The sequence below is a fragment of the Convolutriloba macropyga genome, chromosome 2 (genome assembly GCF_964194025.1).
Source record: "Convolutriloba macropyga chromosome 2, txConMacr16.3, whole genome shotgun sequence".
Lineage (NCBI taxonomy): Eukaryota > Metazoa > Xenacoelomorpha > Acoela > Convolutidae > Convolutriloba > Convolutriloba macropyga.
Genome location: NC_134469.1, coordinates 44,970,376 through 44,993,338, shown reverse-complemented (window position 1 = coordinate 44,993,338; position 22,963 = coordinate 44,970,376). Strand labels below are relative to the sequence as shown.

Here is a 22,963-nt window from a genome sequence, read left to right as displayed (position 1 = left end):
AATTGAGGATTAAGATTCTTTTCTCGCAAAAACTACTTTAACTGAGAATTAGATGTACATCAAACGATAAGTACAAGCACTTCAATGTTGCTTGGTCTTATTCTGTTCCTGATAACCCAAATTTCCGATGAATTTAAAAACCCAAAGTTTTCCACGGATCACTCATCACGTTAACCTGTTTAACAAAAATTCCACAACAACAAAAAAGTTAAAGTAGTGCAGGACTAGGGGGAGCTCTGCGACAGTCAGCAATGTACCCGACTCATTGATAGGTTTTGATGCAAAAAAAATGCAGAAAAATGTCTTTTCGTGTTAATTTTTCCTTGACCTTTCTCATTCATTTATGTTCATAGCCAGACACGCAACACGCTGATCTACACATCGATTAGTAAAGTTCGGACTGTCTCAAGTTTGACGGTGATATCTGTAATTTTCTCTCTTATTAGATTAAATTGAAATTGAAACGGCGGTACTATCTTAGCTTATGGTTCCTTGAAAAATGAACTTTTTGTGTACTCATTTGTTGACATATCGCAGTGTTTTTATATTAAGTTGGTCATTAACATTGGCACTATGTTCCCTCAGTAATAACTCCAATATTCTCTGATCAAATTTTATTGGACCGCCTTGTGTTCAATATCAGAATAGCATAATGGTAGTTGCCAACTATTTAACTAATTCTAGATTAGCGTGAAGTAGATCTTAAACATCATTAAATGTAAAGTTGTTTCGAATCAATATTCAAATTGAACAGATGATAAGCAATCGGCTAATAGTGAACAAATTGCTCTGAGACGACTGGGCTCGATTCTATAGTATCGTACTTACCTGCCGGTGGTGAAGCTGACTTATCAAGGGGCTTCAAATTATGTTATTCAAGCTTTCACAGCCCACAAGTAGTTTTTAAAGTGCAAATGAAAACAATAACATAACCGACTAACGTCGGGCAAATCACTCTCAAACGACCAGCGAGTGGTTGGCTCCATCAGTAGCTAGTCACATTTTAGTGAGGCTAGCTTTAGCTTGATTCGACAATGCCACTTTTAGTTCTCTAGCCTTGTTAGTAAATATATCAAAAAGAAAACTGATATTTTAACAACTTGCAAAATATTGCAAATTTTAAAAAAAAGTTTCCAGATTTTGCAGTAAAAAAAATGTTCATAACCATTTTCTGTCTCTGAAGTTCTGTCAAGCAACCCATCTGCAGACTTAAAAAGTTCGGTGGCCAGTAACGATCGCTAAACTCAATGATCGCTAAACAAAATCTTGCTAAAATTCAAGATATTAGAATATAACCATTTAATGCAGTTTCCCTATTTCAAGCTTTAAATAGTTTCACTGGCTCATAAAGATCCATAAACTTGGAACAGGGTAATAATTTTCAAATTAGAAAAAAAAATTAAATTTTATCAAAAAATTGCTAAAAGTTAAGTCATTAAAATATTGAAATCCATTCTCATCAATCTAGAAAATATGCAATAGCTTATAATCAAACCTTGGAGGGGGTCCCTAAGACCCTGGTGCCGGAAAAAAAATAAAAAAAAATCAAACTTAGATCTGCAAATACTCGTTTAAAAAATTGCTTACATTCGTGATATTAAAATCTTGAAAAATGTTCCAGTACATCTAGAAATTATGCAGTAAGCTATTAGCAAACCCTAGATGAGGCTATGTGGCTCTTGAGGCTGGAGAACCTAAAAAAATGACACAACAGAACTTCAAAAAACCTGAGAGAAATTGCAAGTTTTATAAAAACTGCTAAAATTTGTGATAAAAATTAAAAAATAATTCATGGCTGAAAAAATTCCAGTAACTTATTATCTAACCCTAACGTAGGTTTTCTGACCCCTGAGGTTGGAAAAAACCTGAATAATGAGAAAAAAAAAATTTTTTTAAAAAAATTGAGTTTTGTCCAAAAAAATGCTGAAATGCGTTATGCTAAAATCTTGAGAAACATTCCATTACATCTAGAAACTATACAGCAACCTACTGTCAAACCCTCTGGTATGTTCCTTGGCTCTCGGGGCTGGAGAAACCTACAAAATGACAAACATTTTCAAAAAAAATTTTCAAAAGTTTTCAAGAAATTGCTAAAATTTGAGATTCAAAAGTTGCAAAAACTATTCCATGGCAAATAAAAACTTTTCAGTAACTTTTTTTATCAAACCCTTAAGGAGGTTTTCTAGCCCCTGCGTCTGGAAAGACGAGAATAATGAAAAAAATCAAAAAATTGCACGGTTTGTCAAAAAATGCTAAAATTCGTGATGTTAAAATGTTGAAACCATTCCAATACCACTAGAAACTATGCAGTAACCTACTATTAAACACTAGAGGAGGTTCCTTGACACCTAGGGCTGATAAAACTCAAAACAAAGCTCGAAAAAACTTGAAAATTAGTATATGTTTGCGTGTTTTTAGCGAGCGGTTGTTCGTCAGTAGCTAGTCGGGGGGGGGGGGGGGGGCAACAGCGCGGTGGGGGGTTGGGGGCAATAGTGCGGGGGGTCAACAGTGGGGGTGTCTTCAACCTTTAAGAACCGCCCCTCGCACCATAAGTATAAGTCTCCAAAACAGTTTGAGCAGAAACAGAGCTGAAAGGCTTAATAATTGCTACCTGTTTATCCTGTTTTTGAGGACGAGAAGTCAAATGGGTCAGACGAAAAATCGGTCAAGCGAAAAATCGCATAAAAAAGACCGACAGGACTAATATAATTGCTACAAACTTCGTTTGAGAGCAATTAATCAGTGTTTTCATTTGACGTCCAGTAGCAAACTGTCACTACTTTTTCAGTAGCTTGAAAGTGTGAATGAGAGGATAGTTCAGACGTAGAAGTGACGTAGAAGTGCCTCGGAGAGACGAAGACTATAACCCGAAAAAAACATACTAAAGACACACAAAAAGACACACATACGACTACAACAATGTCGAACTGCTTCAAATGTCATACAAGTCTTTCCATCTTCGAGAGATTACAACTCAAAAGATCAGCAAACATAACTGACTAACGTCTAGCGAATTGCTCTCAAACGACCGGCTAAGTTTGGCAGTAGCCAGCTGGGGCTTAGGCATGCTATCATTAAGGGGGTCACGCGATGGGGGTAGGGTAGGGTTGAGAGGGATGACCGAGAGGGGGTTCAAATTGGAGGGTTCAAAATGGAGGAGGGTGAACGTTTGTGGGGGGGGGGGGGGGGGGGGCAGGACTAACATAAATGCTACAAACTGGGTTTGAGAACAATTAATATTCTCGCTGTCATTGTAGGACTTCTGTTGGAAGAACTGCTGAACCTACAAGCGACTAAGGTTAAAATTGATTTCCATAATCTATACAGGCAATTACAGTGATTGAATCGTCCACAAAAATACAATCTTAGTATAGGCAGCATAGAATGATAAAAATGTAAAATCTAAAACATCGCACATCAAGATACATGGGATGAGTCAGCAACAAAGATTAATCATTCAAGTCTCATTGCAACAATTCGCCAAATGTTTATAGTATATTATTCAGTCTTATCCAATTCTCTGGAACAAGAACCACTTTCCTCACTATTGTCGTTACCAGCTGTATCACCATCATTATCCTCTTCTGTAACTTTTTTCGACTTCTGAGGTCTTTCACTGGACTGACTTACTTCTGCATCACAATTCGGTGAAAATTCTGCTTTTCCATCTGATGAAGATGCGTCAGGTGATGGTTGTTTGACTGCTTTCGAATTCGATTCTTCAAGTTTTCGAATGTCGTTTGACTTACTACGAGACTGTTTTCTGTCTCTATTTACTGAATCTTTTCTACCAGTGGCTGGAACTCCATGAAACGGGAAATAATGTGTCTTCATCAAACGCTCGTATATTTCCACATCTTTTTGTAGGAAGCAACAAAATATTACAAGGTCGATCTAAAACATAACGTACTCAAAATACAAACAATTTTAGTATAGCTGTATAATTTTGTTCAGACCCCTAATGCACACAATGTGTATTCCCCGATCATTATCCTCTCGCTTTATGCACCAAATTTATCCAACAGACTTTGAACTATTCGAACATCAAAAAGAAACGTTTAACAAACTTACTAAACGCGATTTTTCGTACTGTATTGTTGAGAGGTTCTAAAACTTTCCGTTTTCATAAAGACTTGCTAAAAGCTATTTTCAAGATCTATATAGAACGTTTAGTTTATTTGAATAAGGCTAATGTTATGGAGATTTTTCAGTATCAAGATTAAAGTTGAAATTGGGTAACGCTTCTTTAAACGAGAAATTTTAATAGTAAGAAGTAGCAACGTACAGTTACAGTCAGAAAAGAAACGCCGAAAATCAAATTTAAACGATAATAAACATAGCCTGCATAATGCCGGAAAATAGCCGCGATAGACGCTTGTGGCGTTACATGAATTCAAACAACTATAGAAATAAAAATAGACAGATCGACCACCAGTCCTTTAATAGACCACTAGACTTTTTGGGCTAGCTTCGGACTGTCATTTTTATGAGACACATAAGCTCTATAAGGAGAAAGCCCTAATAGGGCTTTTTAAAATTAGGATCTTTTCCGTGTGTGCCCCCTCAGCTTAGTGGGCGCATATTATTTGCACCCCCCAGATGCACGTGCAATATTTGGGGGGGGGCACAAACGGAAAAGATCCCAAAATTAATATTCAAAATCAAGAACTCAAGACTCTAATATTCAAGAATTAGGTCATATCTTTGGCACTACTTAGATGCACACTATTGACCTTTAATAAATAAATGTTCATAAAATTTAAAGTTTCATAAGTGAGCTCAGAAGTCATTTCTTTGAGTGCGGTAAGTCATTGAAAAAGTCAATTCCAAGAAGTCACGGTAAGACGAAACAAAAATCTGTTAGACGAAGTAAAAAAACATAGCAGGACAAGTAAGTCCTGACGTACAGTTCAAAGAATTTCATTGACTAAACAGAAAAACTAGACCAAGAATGGACAATGAGTGAATTCAGAAAACCATTTTAAAAAAAAGATCAAAAAATAAAAAAACAGAAAATCAATGTCAAAATGCCGCATGTGAACAAAACATCCACTAGCGAGAAATGAAAATTCAATTCAAACAAAAAAAAGTCCTAGAATGAGCTGTGAATGGATTGGGAAAACCATTTAGAAAAAAATTTGATCCAAAAAATCGAAAAAACAGTAAAAATCAGAGTGAAATTGCCGCATGTGAATAAAAAACCACTACCGAGAAACCGAATTTTTGTTCAAATACCATTTTTTCACTCTACTTTAAAATTAGAGCAAAGAAAATTCACGCCGCAAAACCACTCGCTTTTTCGCTCCTTTTCCTGTTTCGGCGTGACCAAACTCACTACTCCAATTTGACTTCAAAAATCATGAAAATTTGTGAACAGATCTTAAAAAAAAGACAGCGTCCCAATACAATTCAAATTCTTTGAATTGTAAAAAAATTAGGAGCGCTATAATAGCCACCTAGAATTGAGGACGCGGCTATTAATAACAAATAAACGGACTGAGGTCGGACAAATTGCACTTGAGCGACTGGCGAAGCAAAGTCAGAAGGCGCATAGACTATAGGAACCTTTATGATGCAAAAACTTCTGACTTGCTAAGAGTTCGAGTCCGCGACGTATCGGGGCCATGAGAGTCGAGGATGAGAGTCGGGGCCATTTTTCGCTACGCTACACCCCCTATAAACGATCACCGCTCACAATCAGTTTTATTTTAGCAATACACTTAACTTTTGAATGCACTCAATTCCAATCACTCAAAAAAACTTTAAAAGATCTAGTGAAAAAGACACTCAAAAAGAGAAATCAAAAGAATGTTAAGAAAACGGTCAAGCGAAAATTTCGCATAAGAATCTCACGTTTATAATAATTGCCTCAAATTTCGTTCGAGAGCAATTAAAGTTTTATACGGCACAAAAAAAAATTGCAATAGAAAGGAGAACGATACCCGGCAGATTGCAGGAAAACAGCCACCATTTATTCCCAGAACCCAGGCTGGGACTGAAAGAAAAGAAAGGTTACTTCACAAAATATTTTTGAGTGTTATTTTGACCAGACTTTGTAGATAGACATACTCCGGTTTCTTAATTAGAGGATACAGGGATTTAGCTCATAGCCAACGTGCAATAGCAATACAATACACAAATACAATATACAAATACAATATACAAATATACAATATACAAAATATAATATGCATTAGCAATGACAACTAAGAATTATAGGAACAAATTTCAAGTAGCGTGCATTTAAAACAGGGCTTCATGGGTTTATCCCGTTTCTATTTTTGATTGTTTTTTTGATACAAAAATCCGTTCATTTCAGATTACCTTTCTGAGCAACTACTGATTAGAGCACTTTGAGCAGAACGAACAAAGAATGACACTAGCCTCGAGAAGTCAAAAATTTCATGCAAAAGGTCAAATAAGCGGCAAAATGAGGTAAAGCGAAAAAACTTTTATTCGACGAAAAACTAAAAAACACAGCCGAAAGACTCGGGAACCGAATCAAAGCATACATTCAGTTAGTCCCCAGCCAAGCACTCCAAAAATGCACCCATTAATTAATTAACTATTGAAATGACAGAGGTAAAATAACATGAGAAAAGCTTAAATTGATATCTGGAAAATTATGAGAAAAGTTCTTCACAAATTGCGATTCCGAAACAACTATTGGCGAAAACAACTTGCAAAAGTAATCAACCAGTACCTGACTGTCGTCTAATATTAACAACAGAAACGGAACATAGAGAAAAACAGAAAAAAGGAAAAAGTATTACAAATTTTTTTTAAAAATGAAAATGCTACTTCCCGATAATTATTCCGACAATTTTTTAAGAAATTATTCTTCTCGATCTGTCAGTCCTATCTGATGCCAGTCAGAAAAACGCTTATCAATAATCAAAAAATGCAAACAATGAAAAACTGGAAAGATACATATTTATAATCTTGTAATTGCCTTGAAATGTAATCTGTTAGTGCAGTACCTAAATAAAAGCTCAAGATTAAAAAGTGAACAAGAAAAACTATAACGAATAACCTTAAATTCAGAAAAAAAGGGCAAAACGCTTAAGAGACGAAAACTGGCCCAAATTTAATTAAAATTACCCCATTTTTGTTATCAAATTGAACTCAATCAAATCAAAAAATCACTTAAACCCCTTAATCAACTGATTTCAACCAAAAAAACACCATGGGTGAAATGAAAAAAGAACTGCACAAAAAACTGCTGAAAAGTCCAATAGGATAAAATAGCTCAAAATTGCGCCCATATGGTCAAAAATTACCGAAACACACTAATACCGGCATGAATAATTGAAAGAAACACCTTTATTTGACAACGTTGAGTTGAAACTGAAAAGACTGCTTCGATTAAGCCTCACATGGTCAAAATTGCTTGCTTGGCACGATTTTATCAAACCCACTTTTCTCGCTCTCTCTCAGAATAATGAACGAATAAAACCACTCTGAATTCTCTTTCCGTTTGACTTTAGTTCAACAGATTGACTTATACTCTTTTTCACGTGCGGCATTTGACTTTTCAAACACATGCTCTAAAAATAGGGCTCATCGATTAAAACATGACCGACTAACGTTGGGCAAATTGCTCTCAAACGACCGACGAGCGGTTGGCTCCATCAGTAGCTAGCCACATTTTAGTGAGGCTAGCTTTAGCTTGATTCGACGATGCAACTTCTTGCTTTCCAGCCTTGTTAGTAAATAAATAAAAAAAAACTGATATTTTAAAAATTTGTAAAATATTGCTAAATTTAAAAGCTTCCGAATTTCGCAGTGAAAATTTTCAAAACTATTTTTGTCTCTGGAGTTATTTCAAGTAACCAATTTGCGAGACTTGAAAAGCTTTGTTGGCCAGTAACTCAGAAAAGGACAAAAACATTCAAAAATTTTCAAAAAAAGCGTAAAGTTTAACAAAATCTTGCTAAATTTCAAGATATTAAAATTTTCAAAACCATTTCATTGTTTCAAGAGACTATCTAGTATCCATATTTCAAGCTTTGAATAGTTTCACGGGCTCAAAGATCCATAAACTTGAAACAATAATAATTTTCCGAAAATTTGAAAAATTAAATTTTATCAAAAAATTGATAAAGCTGGAGTCATTAAAATATTGATAACCATTCCATTAAATCTAGAAACTCTGCAACAGCTTACAATCAAGCCTTGGAGGAGGTCCCTAGGATCCTGGTGCCGGAAAAAAATGATAAAGTCAAAAAAAGATTCAAAAAACTTGAAAAAATTGCAATTACTTTAAAAAACTGTTCAAACTAAAATCCTGAAAAACATTCCATTACATCTAAAAGCTATGCAGTAACCTACAATCAAACCCTAGAAGAGGTTATGTGTCTCTTGAGGCTGGAAAAACCTAAAAAAAAAGACAAAAAATCAAAAATTTTGAAAAAAAAACGGCTAAACATTTTTAAAAAAACTGCTAAAAATTGTGATAATAAAAGTTGAAAACTAATCCATTGGCAAAAATTATTTTCCAGTAACCTAATATGAGACCCTAACGGAGATTTTCTGTTAGGCTGAAAAACCTGAATAATGACAATAAGTAAAAAAAAAATGGGGGCAAAAGCGTGGTGCGGGGTGGTGGGGGGGAATAGTGGGGGTGGGGGGTCAAGTGGGGGTTCGTTTTGAGAGTGAGGTAACGGGCAACCAAAACACTCTTCGCTCGAATGAAAAATCTAACTAGAGTTAAAAATGACTTCATGCACATATAGATCAGTCGGAATTGAATGGAAGAATGAACAAAAAGCAGAATTGATGTGAGCGTTACGTTCTTATGGTCATATTAAAAGTCTTGATAAACGAAATCAGAAAATCACGAGAAGGCCAATAATAGCTTTAATCAGCTATCAATCGCAGCTATTAAACACGTTTCTCAAGTAAAACGGCCCAAGATTCAAGGATACATGATGTAATCCATTGAACTTAATAAAACTGTCAGAAAAGTTTTTTAGGAGATCATAGTTGCTGGTATTTGTTATTTATGTTCAATTCAGCTTCTAAATAACCTGATAAGCGTTGTATTAAAGCTAACTAAAATTTGCCGCCACTGAACTTAAAGACCTCGAGGTAAAGGTCTCAATGACCGAGAACATCCTGTTTTCCTAAGCTTATCCCGTTTTTCGTTACTTCTAGGCTTGACTGAAATTACACATAGCTTTAAATCGAGTGAGGTAAGTCAGAAAGTGACTAGAGTACAAGAAAAATGTTGAACGGCAAATTTAAAAAAATTAACTCTCAAATAAATTGCTTCAAATCTGCGTTTAAATAGTAACAGCACTGAAAAAATGCATGTTTACAGCTTTTAAGAAAGGACAAATTGTAGCAGGTGAATTCAAGGAAGACAAATCGAAACAAAGCAGTAAAACTATTAACAATGCTGGCAAATTGCCATACAGCCGCGATAGCTTTGTAGATCTGCAGTCTCAAAAAAGCTAGTAAAAATAGACAAATTTTTCTTTTCATTAATGCTGCGCTGTTATTTTTGGATTAGAAATCTCGATAACTTTTTACTGCATCTATTAGCTGCTCTTAAAAACATAAACCGACTAATGTCGGAAGAATTGCTCTCGAACGACAGGCGGGTAGAAAAATATTTGACCCCGCCGTGATACTTTTGACCCCGCCGTTTACTTCGGAGTGAGAGCAATAGGATCAGTCAAAAATGAAGAACGCAAGCGTGAAAAAGTCACTTGAGAAGTCAAAGAATGTTCTAGAAGAAAAGCGCAAAAATGACCAAGCAAAAAAATTTGCAAAAAAGACCACGTTTAAAATAATTGCAATGAACATCGTTCAAGAGCCATTAAAAACTACAAAACTACAATTAGAGCGACCCAAACTCTCTTTAACTTATCTCCTTGCATTAAGGTAAAGAAAAGGTCAATTTGAGACTGAAGAAGTCATTTTTGAGAATGAGGTAAAGTGACATGTGACAAAACACTTGATCAAGCAAATGAACAAAAAAAACTCGCTCCACAAAGAGTGAAAAATAACTCCATGCATGCAATTCAGTCATGTACGAACGAAACAACCAACAAACGTCGGTCGAACTGCACTCAGAGGACTGTTAAGTGGTTGTCTTCGGTAGTAGCCATTTCGGTAGCAGGTCATAGGGATGCTAGTATTGTTGGCCGGGGGGGGGGGGGTGATCGGAGCTGGGGGGGGGGGGTGATCGGAGCTGGGGGGGGATGATTGAGGGGAGGGGATGTTTAAGGGAGGTCAATCTTTTAAGAATAAGAACTGCCCTTCAGACAATAAATTTGTCTCAAAACAGTTTCGCTCAATCGTATAGTTGAAGACCAGTAAAGCGTAAGGCTTTATGACGAGTGCTGCTCAGCCATTTATTGCCCTCAGAAATTCATCTGCTTATCTCATTTTTGAGGAAGGAAAATTTAAATGGTCAGACGCAAAATCGGTCAAGCGAAAAGCCACAAAAAGGGGGACTGAGGGAGTCAAACTCTTAATATTAGGAACCACCCTTCACAACATGAAATCTTCTTAAAACATTCGGTGAATTGCATACTTAAAGACTAGTAAGGCTCTAAGAGAGCTGCAGCTACCAATTGGCCTCCGTGCTTTACCTGCTTATCCCGTTTTTAGGACGATAAGTTAAAAGGGCAGCATCAAAAAATTGCAGAAAACAGACCACAGGGACCAATCCAATTGCCAAAAACTTCGTTTGCAGGCAATAAACAGAAAATAGATTTGAAAAAATTGGGACGTCACTCATAAACGCTTGAGCTATTTGTCAGCGTAGCAACTGCAATCAATACGGCACCTGGTGCGGCCGCGGAGGATGACTACACTTGAAATGCACCAACTTACAGTCCATAGAGCAATGGAACAAATTCGACTGTAAGCGCTGCTCTTGTTGCAGGATAATAGAAGCAAATACAAGGCAAAGTTCACCAATCACGAGAAGACACACCACAACATTCTTCAACTGAACTGTAATGGTCTCAAACAAAAACTAAACATCATAGACTGGATGCAGAAAAAAACATCCAAATAGCTGCCATCCGGGAGACCAACCTCAAAGGAAAACCCACCCTCAAAACCCCATCTGGCTACCTAACAGTCCACCCAAAAATGTCCAAAGAAAGAGGCAAAGGCAGAGGGGGTAGCTTTTATCATTAAGGACACAATTCTGTTTCAAGAACTTAAACTTAAGCCTTCTGACAAACACCTAGAAGTCCAAGCCACATAACTCACCGCAGGTGGTAATGAAATCAAACTAAATAACACCTACACACCACTTTCGTCTACCTGTGATGCAGGATACAAGACATCAATCAGTAAACTACTTAATTTATAAGATTGCATTATTGTTGGCGATTTCAGTAATCATAGCCCTCTATGGCACTCGAAATTACCAGACAAGAGGAAACAAAATTTCAAGTGAAATAGACCTCTCTCATCATGTAACAAAAAAGCATTGGGCTCAGACCATTCACCAATAGTTCTATCCACCACCTGTGACCTCATCACACACAACACCACAAAGACTTTTGATCAACTTCAGCAAAAATGACTGGGCAAGTTTTAAAGACGACACTGAACTGAAACTGAAAAATCAACAAAGGCCAACACATGTCTGCCACAAGGAAAAGATTTTAAGGAAAGCCATAAATGCAGCGGCTGGCCGCATATCTCACAAAGAAGAATTAAACAGTGGCTGCCCATTTCTCCAGCGAAGCAATAACGAAAAAAAAATCTAAAACGCCCAGGAAAATGAAAAACAGAAAAGAATTACATTAAGAACAATAAGCAAAATGGAAATAGCGGGCAGAAATAGAGTGAAGTGTTACAGAGTGAAAGAAGCTATACGATGAAGAAAAGTAAGGCGCTGTGCATACATAGAATAGTGCCAATCCACTTTCACCATCTAGGCCCCATAGCACTGAGATAACTTACTAACACCATAAATCTAATTGCAAAAACTTCGTTTGCGAGCAATTAACAAAAAACAGATTTGAAAAAGATTGCGAGGTCACTCGTAAACGCCTTGTGCTATTTGTCAGCGTAAATGGAATCAATAAGGCACCTGGTGCGGCCGCGGAGGATGACTACACTTGAAATGCACCAACTTACAGTCCATAGAGCAATGGAACAACAAATTCGAATATAAGCGCTGCTCTTGTTGCAAGATAATAGAAGCAAATACAAGGCAAAGTTCCCCAATCACGAGAAGACACACCTCAACATTCTTCAACTGAACGGTAATGGTCTCAAACAAAAACTAAACATCATAGACTGGATGCAAAAAAAAACACCCAAATAGCTGCCATCCAGGAGACCAACCTCAACGGAAAATCCAACCTCAAAAGCCCACCTGGCTACCTCAGTCCAGGAAAAAAGGTCCAAAGAGAGAGGCAAAGGCGGAGGGGTTAGCTTTTATCATTAAGGACGCAATTCTGTTTCAACAACTTAAACTTAAGCCTTCTGACAAACACCTAGAAGTCCAAGCCACAGAACTCACCGCAGGTGGTAATAAAATCAAACTAGATAACACCTACACACCACTTTCGTCTAGCAGTGATGCAGGATACGAGACATCAATCAGTAAGCTACTTGATTTATAAGATTGCATTATTGTTGGCGATTTCAATAATCATAGCCCTCTCAGGCACTCGAAATTACCAGACAAGAGGAAACAATATTGCAAGTGAAATAGACCTTTCTCATCATGTAACACTCAACAAAAAAGCATTGGGCCCAGATCATTCACCATTAGTTCTATCCACCACCTGTGACCTCATCACAAACACCACTAAGACTTTTGATCAACTTCAGCAAAGCTGACTGGGCAAGTTTAAAAGACTACACTGAACTAAAACAGAAAAAACGACAAAGGCCAACACATGTCTGCCTCAAGGAAAAGATTTTGAGGAAAGCCCTAAATGCCGCGGCTGGCCGCATATCTCACAAAGAATAATTAAACAGTGGCTGCCCATTTCTCCAGCGAAGGAATAAAGATTTCTAAAAAAAGATGAAATTCAAAGAAAACATCCAAGGGACCCCATAATAACGCAACTAAACCACGAAATAAATTAATTTGTTCACAGTCAAAAGCGCAAAAAATGGATAGATTTTGAACAAACACTTACAGAGGTAACTGCTCTAAACTGTGGAGCACAGTAAAATGATTTTCGTCAAGTAACGCTAAACCACCTGCAAACAGAGTAATATATTTTGACGCTAAGAAGGTTACTCCTCGCCGTGATCCAACGAAATGCGCCAACAATTTCTATCAACATAACACTCCACTGCCCAAGAAAAACGAAAAACAGAAAAGAATTACACTAAGAACAATAAGAAAAAAAGGAAATAACGGGCAGAAATAGAGGGAAGTGTCACAGAGTGAAAGAAGCTATACGATGAAGAAAAGTAAGGCGCTGTGCATACATAGAATAGTGCCAATCCACTTTCACCATCTAGGCCCCATAGCACTGAGATACCTCACTAACACCATAAATCTAATTGCAAAAAAACTTCGTTTGCGAGCAGTTATCAAAAAACAGATTTGAAAAAGATTGCGAGGTCACTCTTAAACGCTATTTGTGCTATTTGTCAGCGTAGCAAATGGAATCAATACGGCACCTGGTGCGGCCGCGGAGGATGACTACACTTGAAATGCACCAACTTACAGTCCATAGAGGAATGGAACAACAAATTCGACTGCAAGCGCTGCTCTTGGTGCACGATAATAGAAGCAAATACAAGGCAAAGTTCCCCAATCACGAGAAGACACACCTCAACATTCTTCAACTGAACGGTAATGGTCGCAAACAAAAACTAAACATCATAGACTGGATGCAGAAAGAAAACATCCATATAGCTGCCATCCAGGAGACCAACCTCAACGGAAAATCCAACCACAGAAGCCCACCTGGCTACCTCACAGTCCACGAAAATAGGTCCAAAGAAAGAGGCAAAGGCAGTGGGGGTAGCTTTTATCATTAAGGACACAATTCTGTTTCAAGAACTTAAATTAAGCCTTCTGACAAACACCTAGAAGTCCAGGCCACAGAACTCACCGCAGGTGGTAATAAAATCAAACTAAAGAACACCTACACACCACTTTCGTCTAGCTGTGATGCAGGATACAAGACATCAATCAGTAAACTACTTGATTTATAAGATTGCATTATATTTGGCGATTTCAATAATCATAGCCCTCTATGGCACTCGAAATTACCAGACAAGAGGAAACAATATCGCAAGTGAAATAGACCTCTCTAATCATGTAACACTCAACAAAAAAGCATTGGGCTCAGACCATTCATCAAAAGTTCTAACCACCACCTGTGACCTCAGCAGACATGATGAAACAATATTGCAAGTGAAATAGACCTCTCTAATCATGTAGCACTCAACAAAAAAAAGCCAGCACAAGAGTAAATTATTCTTGTAAAAGCTCCCCGGACATCAGTCTCGCCTGCTCGAGCATAGCAAGGAACATCGACTGGCGCATGGAGTAAGCATTGGGCTCAAAGCATTCACCAATAGTTCTATCCACCACCTGTGACCTCATCACACACACAACACCACAAAGAACTTTAATCAACTTCAGCAAAGCTGACTAGGCAAGTATTAAAGACGACACTAAACTAAAACTGAAAAAACAAAAGCCAACACGTCTGCCACGCGGAAAAGATTTTAAGGAAAGCCATAAATGCAGCGGCTGGCCGCATATCTCACAACGAAGAATTAAACAGTGGCTGCCCATTTCTCCAGCGAAGCAATAAAGCTTTCCAAAAAAAGATGAAATTCAAAGAAAACATCCAAGGGACCCCATAATAAAGCAACTAAACCACAAAATAAATAAATTTGTTCACAGTCAAAAGCGCAAAAAATGGATAGTTTGAACAAACACTTACAGAGGTAACTGCTATAAACTGTGGAGCACAGTAAAATGATTTTCGTCAAGTAACGCTAAACCACCTGCAAACAGAGTCATATATTTTGACGCTAAGAAGATTACTCCTCGCCGTGATCCAACGAAATGCGCCAACAATTTCTATCAACATAACACTCCACTGCCCAAGAAAAATGAAAAACAGAAAAGAATTACACTAAGAACAATAAGAAAAAAAGAAATAACGGGCAGAAATAGAGGGAAGTGTCACAGAGTGAAAGAAGCTATACGATGAAGAAAAGTAAGGCGCTGTGCATACATAGAATAGTGCCAATCCACTTTCACCATCTAGGCCCCATAGCACTGAGATACCTCACTAACACCGTAAATCTAATTGCAAAAAACTTCGTTTGCGAGCAGTTAACAAAAAAACAGATTTGAAAAAGATTGCGAGGTCACTCGTAAACGCCTTGTGCTATTTGTCATCGTAGCAAATGGAATCAATACGGCACCTGGTGCGGCCGCGGAAGATGACTACACTTGAAATGCACCAACTTAAAGTCCATAGAGGAATGGAACAACAAATTCGACTGTAAGCGCTGCTCTTGGTGCACGATAATAGAAGCAAATACAAGGCAAAGTTCCCCAATCACGAGAAGACACACCTCAACTGAACTGTAATGGTCTCAAACAAAAACTAAACATTATAGACTGGATGGAGAAAAAACATCCAAATAGCTGCCATCCAGGAGACCAACCTAAAAGGAAAACCCACCCTCAAAAGCCCACCTGGCTACTGCGTTATCCAAGAAAAAAGACCCAAAGAAGGAGGCAAAGGTGGAGGGGTAGCTTTTATCATTAGGGACATAACTCTGTTTCAAGAACTTAAACTTAAGCCGTCTGACAAACACCTAGGACTCCAAGCAATAGAATTCACAACAGGTGGTAATATCAAACTATTGAACATCTACATATTACCTTCACCTAGCTGTGATGCAGGAAACAAGACATCAATCAGTAAACAACTTGAGTTTTATGACTGCATTATTGACGGTGATTTCAAAAATTATAGCCCTCTATGGCACTAGAAATTAACAGCAGACATGATGAAACAATATTGCAAGTGAAATAGACCTCTCTAATCATGTAGCACTCAACAAAAAAAGCCAGCACAAGAGTAACTTATTCTTGTAAAAGCTCCCCGTACATCAGTCTCGCCTGCTGGAGCATAGCAAGGAACATCGAGTGGCACACGGAGTACACATTAGGCTCACACGATTCACCAATTGTTCTATCCACCACCTGTGACCTCATCACACACACACAACACCACAAAAAACCTCCATCAACTTGCGCAAAGCTGACTGGGCCATTTTGAAGAAGACATTGAACTAAAACTGAAAAAACAACAAAGGCCATCACATGTCTACCACGACGAAAATATCTTAAGGAAAGCCATAAATGCAGAGGCTGACAGGCATATCCCACAATAAAGAGTTGAAACAGTTGTTGCCAATTTTCCCAGCGAAGCAGTAACGCTTTCTGAAAAGAGATGAAATTAAAAGAAAACATCCAGGGGACCCCAAAATAACGCAACTAAACCATGAAATAAACACACTTGCTCAAGGTCAAAAGCAAGAAAGGTGGATCCAAATTGTACAAGCACTTACTCACAGAGGTAACTGCTCTAAACTGTGGAGCACAGTAAACGGATTTTCGTCCAGTAACGTAAACCACCTGAAAACAGAGCCATATAGTTTGACGCTAAGAAAACAAACTACTCCTCACCGTCATCCAAGGAAATGCGCCAACAATTTTAAGCAACAATACATTCCACTCCGCAGGAAAAATGAAAAACAGAAAAGATACACTAAGAAAAAGGAAACTAAAAATAGGGGCCACAAAGTTTAAGTATAACAGAGTGAAAGAAGCTATAAAAGAGACAAAGAAATGTAAGGCCCTGGGCACAACGAATAGCGCCAATCCACTTTAACCATCCATCATCACCAGGCCCAATAACACTGAGATACCTCACTGACACCATAAACCTTGCTGTAAACAGTCTAAAAATCCCAAAAATCTGGAAAGTTGACCTGTTTATACACCTACACAAGCCAGGAAAACCCATAAACCAATCTAAAAGTTCAAAACAATTGCCCTCTTCTCCCCTATTGAAAAACTAACAGAAAAACTCTTACTAAATAACTTGATAGAATATCCAATAAACGAGCATCAGTATGGCTTTAGACCTCAGCACTCAACAACAACAGCACTCAATATTGTCACCAACAATATACAAAGAGGCCTTAAGAAAAAGAAACTCGGCAATCGTAATCTGGTAGTAGCCTTAGACCTCACCGCCGTTTTCGACACGGTTGACAACAACCTACTTATAAGAGGAATATTCGAGGCACAACTACCGAATAGCACCAAAAAACGAGTCGCTTCATACTGACAGGGCAGGTTTTCTTCTTGGAAGAAAAAAAAATAAAGTGGAAAAGTTAAACAGTGTGTCCCCCAAGGTGGCTTAATATAGCCAATGCTTTTCAACATCTACATGAGTAAGCTGCCTCCACCCCGAAAGAAAAAAACATCGCGTCTTGCGCTGATGATATAACTGTTACTACATCTCACCCACAGGTTGAAAAATAACGTGACATGATAACTCCATACCTAAAAACATTACACGACTGGCTAGAATCAAGAAAACTTAAGTTATCAGCTTATCAGTTAAAAATCAAGTCCAACTGTGTTCACAACCTGGAGCAAGGAGGCCAGTTTGACCTACAACTCGTAATCAACAATTGACCAATACCAGTAAAGTCCAAAGACAAAGTACTGCGTGTTAACTTCGGTAGCATGCTCAATTTTGGAGAACATATAAGGAGCACCAAAAAAACTTACAAACGCGCAAAAACACTGAAAAAAATTGCTGGTAGCGACTGAGGCTGCACAAAAAAGACACTCTCAGTGACTTACAAAGCTAACGGTCGGGGCGCCCTGAACAACGGTGCTCCGATTTGGTTTTCCAGAACCAGCAATAAAAACTGGAACCACCTGCAAACGCAACAAAACATTATTTTTCGGACAATTACTGGCTACGTAAAAATTTCTTTTACTGGCTACGTAAAAATTTCTGACATCAATGACTTACACAATGAGGGTGAAAAGCTGCCTGTTAAAGCTCACAAAGAAATGTTATCAGCAATTTCTAGCCGGCAGTTATCAGAGCCATCGTGCTGATCATAAACAACCTCTTCAACCCGTTTTCGTCCTGAGACCGACAATAAATGAAACTTATAAGAACCGCGTAAAACACACAAACAATAAAGAGCAATTAAATCGCAAAGATTAAAAATGCGCTCAAAAATATCCACCGAAACACGATCTATACTCAGTTGAACAAAGACAGCAAGCAACTAGGTAAACTTCCACTACAGATAGCCGGAGAAGCACAAACGCTGCCACGAATTGCAGATATTCGATTAGCACAACTGAGAACTGGATACTGTCCCTGCTAAACTATTACTTCAATAGGATCTTTGACAATGTTGGTAAACGCTGTCCCAAATGTGATGCAGCACCACATGACGTAAACCACATTTTCAACTGCACTAAGAACAACCCGGACTTGAAAGTGATTGGCCCGTGGGAAAGACCAGTAGAGGTATCCAAATGGCTGGACTTAATACCAGCAGTCCTACACTACCACACTGCACAGAATAATCCGCCTTCCTTGCCCCTTTCCCCTGATGTTGACAAAACCCCTCCTGCCCCCGCCCCCTAACCCGGGGACCGCATGTCAATCACCATGGCGTAGATGCATGAAAAGCGCCGTACCACAAGCAAAATGTGGATAGGCAGTCACACACTACTACTAATATATCTCTTTAATATTATGATACAAATGCAACTAGGGTACCAGTTAAAACGGCAATAAGCGCCTGTATCCCGCCACAATTACATGCGAATTGCACCTAAAACAACGTCACTCGTAACAAAAATCGGATCTATTCTGTTTTGCCGCCCCCTCCAGCTTAGTGGGCTTATAATTTTTACGCCCCCCCCCCCCCCCCCGTTTCACGTGCTATTTTTGTTACATAGTAACTAGTAACGAGCTATATAAAAACATAATATGTAACTGGGGGGGGGGGGGTAAAAACAAGAATAGATCCTAAAAATCTTGTAGAAATTTAAAAAACCAGAAGACCAAGAATAGCCCCAGCTATCGCTCAGCGGCTGTTAAAAACGAAACTAGGATTTGTACAATTTATTGTTGCTAACTAAAGGTGTATCAGTTTATAGCTCGAGCAATATTCGAACAAACAAAAGGGCCTTTAACTCGTCAGCTTTCTGCTATGAAGCTCGTAAATTGAGCAGACGAGAAATTTGCGGTTAAAGTTCTACATTTTTGCATTTGGATTATAGTTATAGTAACTTCACATCGGCTAATATTTCAATCAAGCAGAGCTTTTATACCAATTGGAGCATCCTTTTGCATTTTAAGGTTTCGGCCCAAAAACGACTTAGAACTCTAACAAACAGCACTGAACATGTCAGGGGCTCATCCGGTTTTTGAAGACAAAATGTCGAAGCGTCAGACCAAAAAAAACATAACGGGTATATTGCCATGAAATAGCTGCAATAGCTTCGTTGACCTGAGGTCTAACAGTACCGATAAAGACCTAAAAACTAAGAAAAAACGGTTAATCGACAAATTATGGTGATGTCTCTAATTCACTTAGAGGGCGTCCTGCAAAGTTGCCTTCAAATAACCTTTAATTAGAATACACCTATTTAATTTCAAACCATCTTTTCAAAGTAAGCAAAAGTCGATTCGAGAGAAAACAAGTCAATTTGAGAATGAGGTAAATCACGAGGTATTAAAAATTATTCAAACGAACGAACAAAAAACCCGTTCCAATAAGTAAGACGTCACGCACAAAATTCAATAGAAAAATTCGCGGAGATTTGCCGATTTGCACATACTTTGAACTGCATTTGAACTTCTTGTTTTTGTTTTTACGTCTTCTGAGTGCTTCTTCTTGACTCCGGGTTGAGCTATTTGTATTCTTTGATGTCGCTGACTTAGATCTTTTTTATCTAAGATCCCTGAAAGTCAACTTTTTGGATAAGGTCAAAATTTTCATCAATCTATGATGACTCCACGATCAGTTTGATTCTTTTTTACCCGGAAATCGGTGAGCCAATAATATGAATTACACATTTTCACAACACTTGTCAACTAGTTGAAAAGCGCTGCTTATGACAAATGCACTTCTTATAAGTTCTCTTCATTTAAGTATTTTGCAATTTCTGCATATTTCAATTTTGTCCAAGATATTGATTAGTCACAAAAATCATTTACTTTCTAAAATTTTAAGATGCATCCAATTTTTAAACGAATTTACCTGATTGGGATAATTTTCTAGGTAACCTCTTGTAACGTCCAACGCAATGTTGGCTGCGTCTTCATTGGGGAAGCCGTAGATCCCTGTGGAGATGCAGCAGAATGCAATAGTCCTCAGCCCCTGTTCAAGCATTCGATCGAAGCACTCCTGGTAGCAACTGTACAACAACTGTCTGTGATGACCGATTGGGCCTACTGTGTGGATTATATAGTTTGCTGGAAGGAAGTAGCCTTTAGTGACCACTGCTTTCCCAGTGGGACAGAATCCGATGTTGCGGCACTCATCCTTTAACCTCTGTCCAGCTGCTCTATGAATGGAACCATCCACACCTCCGCCTCCCATTAAGCGCTCATTAGCTACAACCACAACCAACTACATAACAACGTTTTACAGTTGTTTTATAGATATACAAATGGTAAGGTACTAAATATAAATTGAAAGGTCTTTTAAATGTCTTAGTAGGCTGTTCAAGTCATGTCATCGCAAAACTTATGGTGGTTTGGTCATAAGTCATCATCAAAATTTTAATTTTGTGTTCGGGGAATAGTTTCCATATTTAATCCATTACCTTTCATTAACATAGCCGGCAGATTGCCGGAATAGCTGCGAAAGAATAGACCTGCGTGCCATATAATAGAGATAGAAACAGATACAGATCTAAATTGAAAAAAAAATCGACGCCGCTCAAAAAACTAGGCTAAAAAACATTCAGCGATAAATCAATGAAGGTTTTAAAAATTCATTCCACAGCAGCCTCTTATTAGGAACCTTTACTGCACATATGAGTTCCTTTGACCTTAAACAAATTCAAATTAAACCTAAGTTTTAAAGTGCAAAAGTCATTTTATTGAGTGAGGTAAGTCACGTATGATCAAAATCTAATCACGCAAATAACCTAAATCTTTGCTTAAAAGAGTGAGAAATGACGTCACGCGCGCAAATGCCGTTAGTGAGAGGAAGAAGTCATTCAGAAAATTTGACTTTATCAGCTTTGCTGTGTGAAATGTAAAACGAAAAAAGAGCGTCAGACGACGAAACAAAAAACATAGCCCGAAGAAATCCGGAAGCGACTCGAAGCGTCAGAACTTCACTAACAAAACCGTAATTGCAGCGGAAGCCACTGCCTCTTTTATAAAACCATTAACTCAATAACTCTCCAGGTCTGCTCTAAAAATTGGTGAAACTTAAACCACTGTAACCAAGAGAATTAAAATGCAGCAAAATTTTACATTATTGAAAACGTTTGGTAACGTTAAAAAATCGGAAATAATTGAGGTGGTCAGAAAACTGATAATCTTTAAAAACTGACAACGTTATCAATTGCCCTCACATAATTCATGATTCTATTCTCAAAAATTTTGCGAAAGCAAACGGCAGATAATAATCTTAAAAACTAAATTGAATCTTTTCAAAAAAGAAAGCTCAAATTTAAGAATCAGAAAACACCTATAATGGCACCTATAACATCTATAATGACACTTCTAGTCATTGCAATTAAGACAAAAAACAACACACACTTGTCCTTGTTGTACATATTCTAGACAACATGATTTCATACTAATTCAAAAATTAAATTGATCATAGAAAAGACATAAGCAGCAGAAGAATAACCAAAAGCAAAAAATCGTTTGAATTAATACCAAGACCGGAAGAAAATTGCAGTAAATAATCATAAATGGAAACTTTGGAAAAGGCTTGCAATCAAATTTTCAGTCCTGCTCTCATGTTGAAAGAAATCAATTGCAAACCATAGAAATGACGAAAATCTAAGAAAAAGCTGAAATCATTCATTTTTTAAACTAAAAAAATCAATATACCGAAAATAAATGTAGATGCCAGGCCGAAGCTAGAACGATACTAACCAGAATGCGAAAAATATTGGTACAATGTAAGCAACACCGTTAAAAAAAGACATTCTTGATTTTAGAAAGTTAAAAATCAATTTAAAATATTCAAGAAAAATGAATACATTTCATTGTTCAGCAATCAAGTAATAGAAAGGATAACTAGTCATCCGATACAAAGATCTATCCTCCTGAAGATAACAAAAAGCAGAATTCATAAATACGAAACATTGAAACATTTTGCAAAAAAATGGTCAAAAAACTTTTAAGACTGCATTTATGAAGACGTTTTTACTGTTTTTCAAAAACTTAACGCCAAAAATGATTGAATTTTTATTGAAACGAATTTAAAGTCCCTCATGTTGCACAAAAAGACTATTTCCAGCAATTACAACCAAAATACAAACAAAAAACTGACGAAAATCGGAAAAAACTATCAAAATCGGATTAGAGTATTTACAATTTTATAAAACAAAATTACATCGAGGTAGAAAGAGGCCTTGATTATATGAATTATCAAAGAGAAGTTGCCATATTAACTGATTTTTGACAAAAAGATGGTTAAAAGATCCAAAAAAGAAAAAATTAAAAGAAAAAAAGCCAAAAATTAACTAAAAAATCAAGAAATATGCACCAATTTTCCAATTGAAACGCATTTTCAGGCTCTGCAAAACACTGTGGCTTCAATTTCCGAGGTTGGCATTTCAATATAGTATCAAATAAAAATTAATTTCTACAAGAAACCAAAATAAAAGCAAAAAAAATCGGACCACTTACCCAAAAAACAGCTAAAAACGGTTATCTATATGTGCCATTCAGTCAAAAACTAC

General features: G+C 37.4%; 1 protein-coding gene across 1 annotated transcript in view; it reads right to left on the bottom strand.

The window, feature by feature from the left end:
- Positions 1–3,284: 3,284 nt before the first annotated feature.
- The window catches only part of LOC142335306 (ADP-ribose glycohydrolase MACROD1-like), a 42,515-nt gene continuing 22,836 nt past the window's right edge, over positions 3,285–22,963 (bottom strand). The window contains exons 4-5 of the mRNA XM_075383751.1: positions 20,290–20,645; positions 3,285–3,894 (exon numbers count right to left, since the gene is read on the bottom strand). Coding sequence (XP_075239866.1) covers positions 3,499–3,894; positions 20,290–20,645 — 752 coding nt within the window. The 3' untranslated portion in view covers positions 3,285–3,498. The remainder of the gene's footprint in view (positions 3,895–20,289; positions 20,646–22,963) is intronic.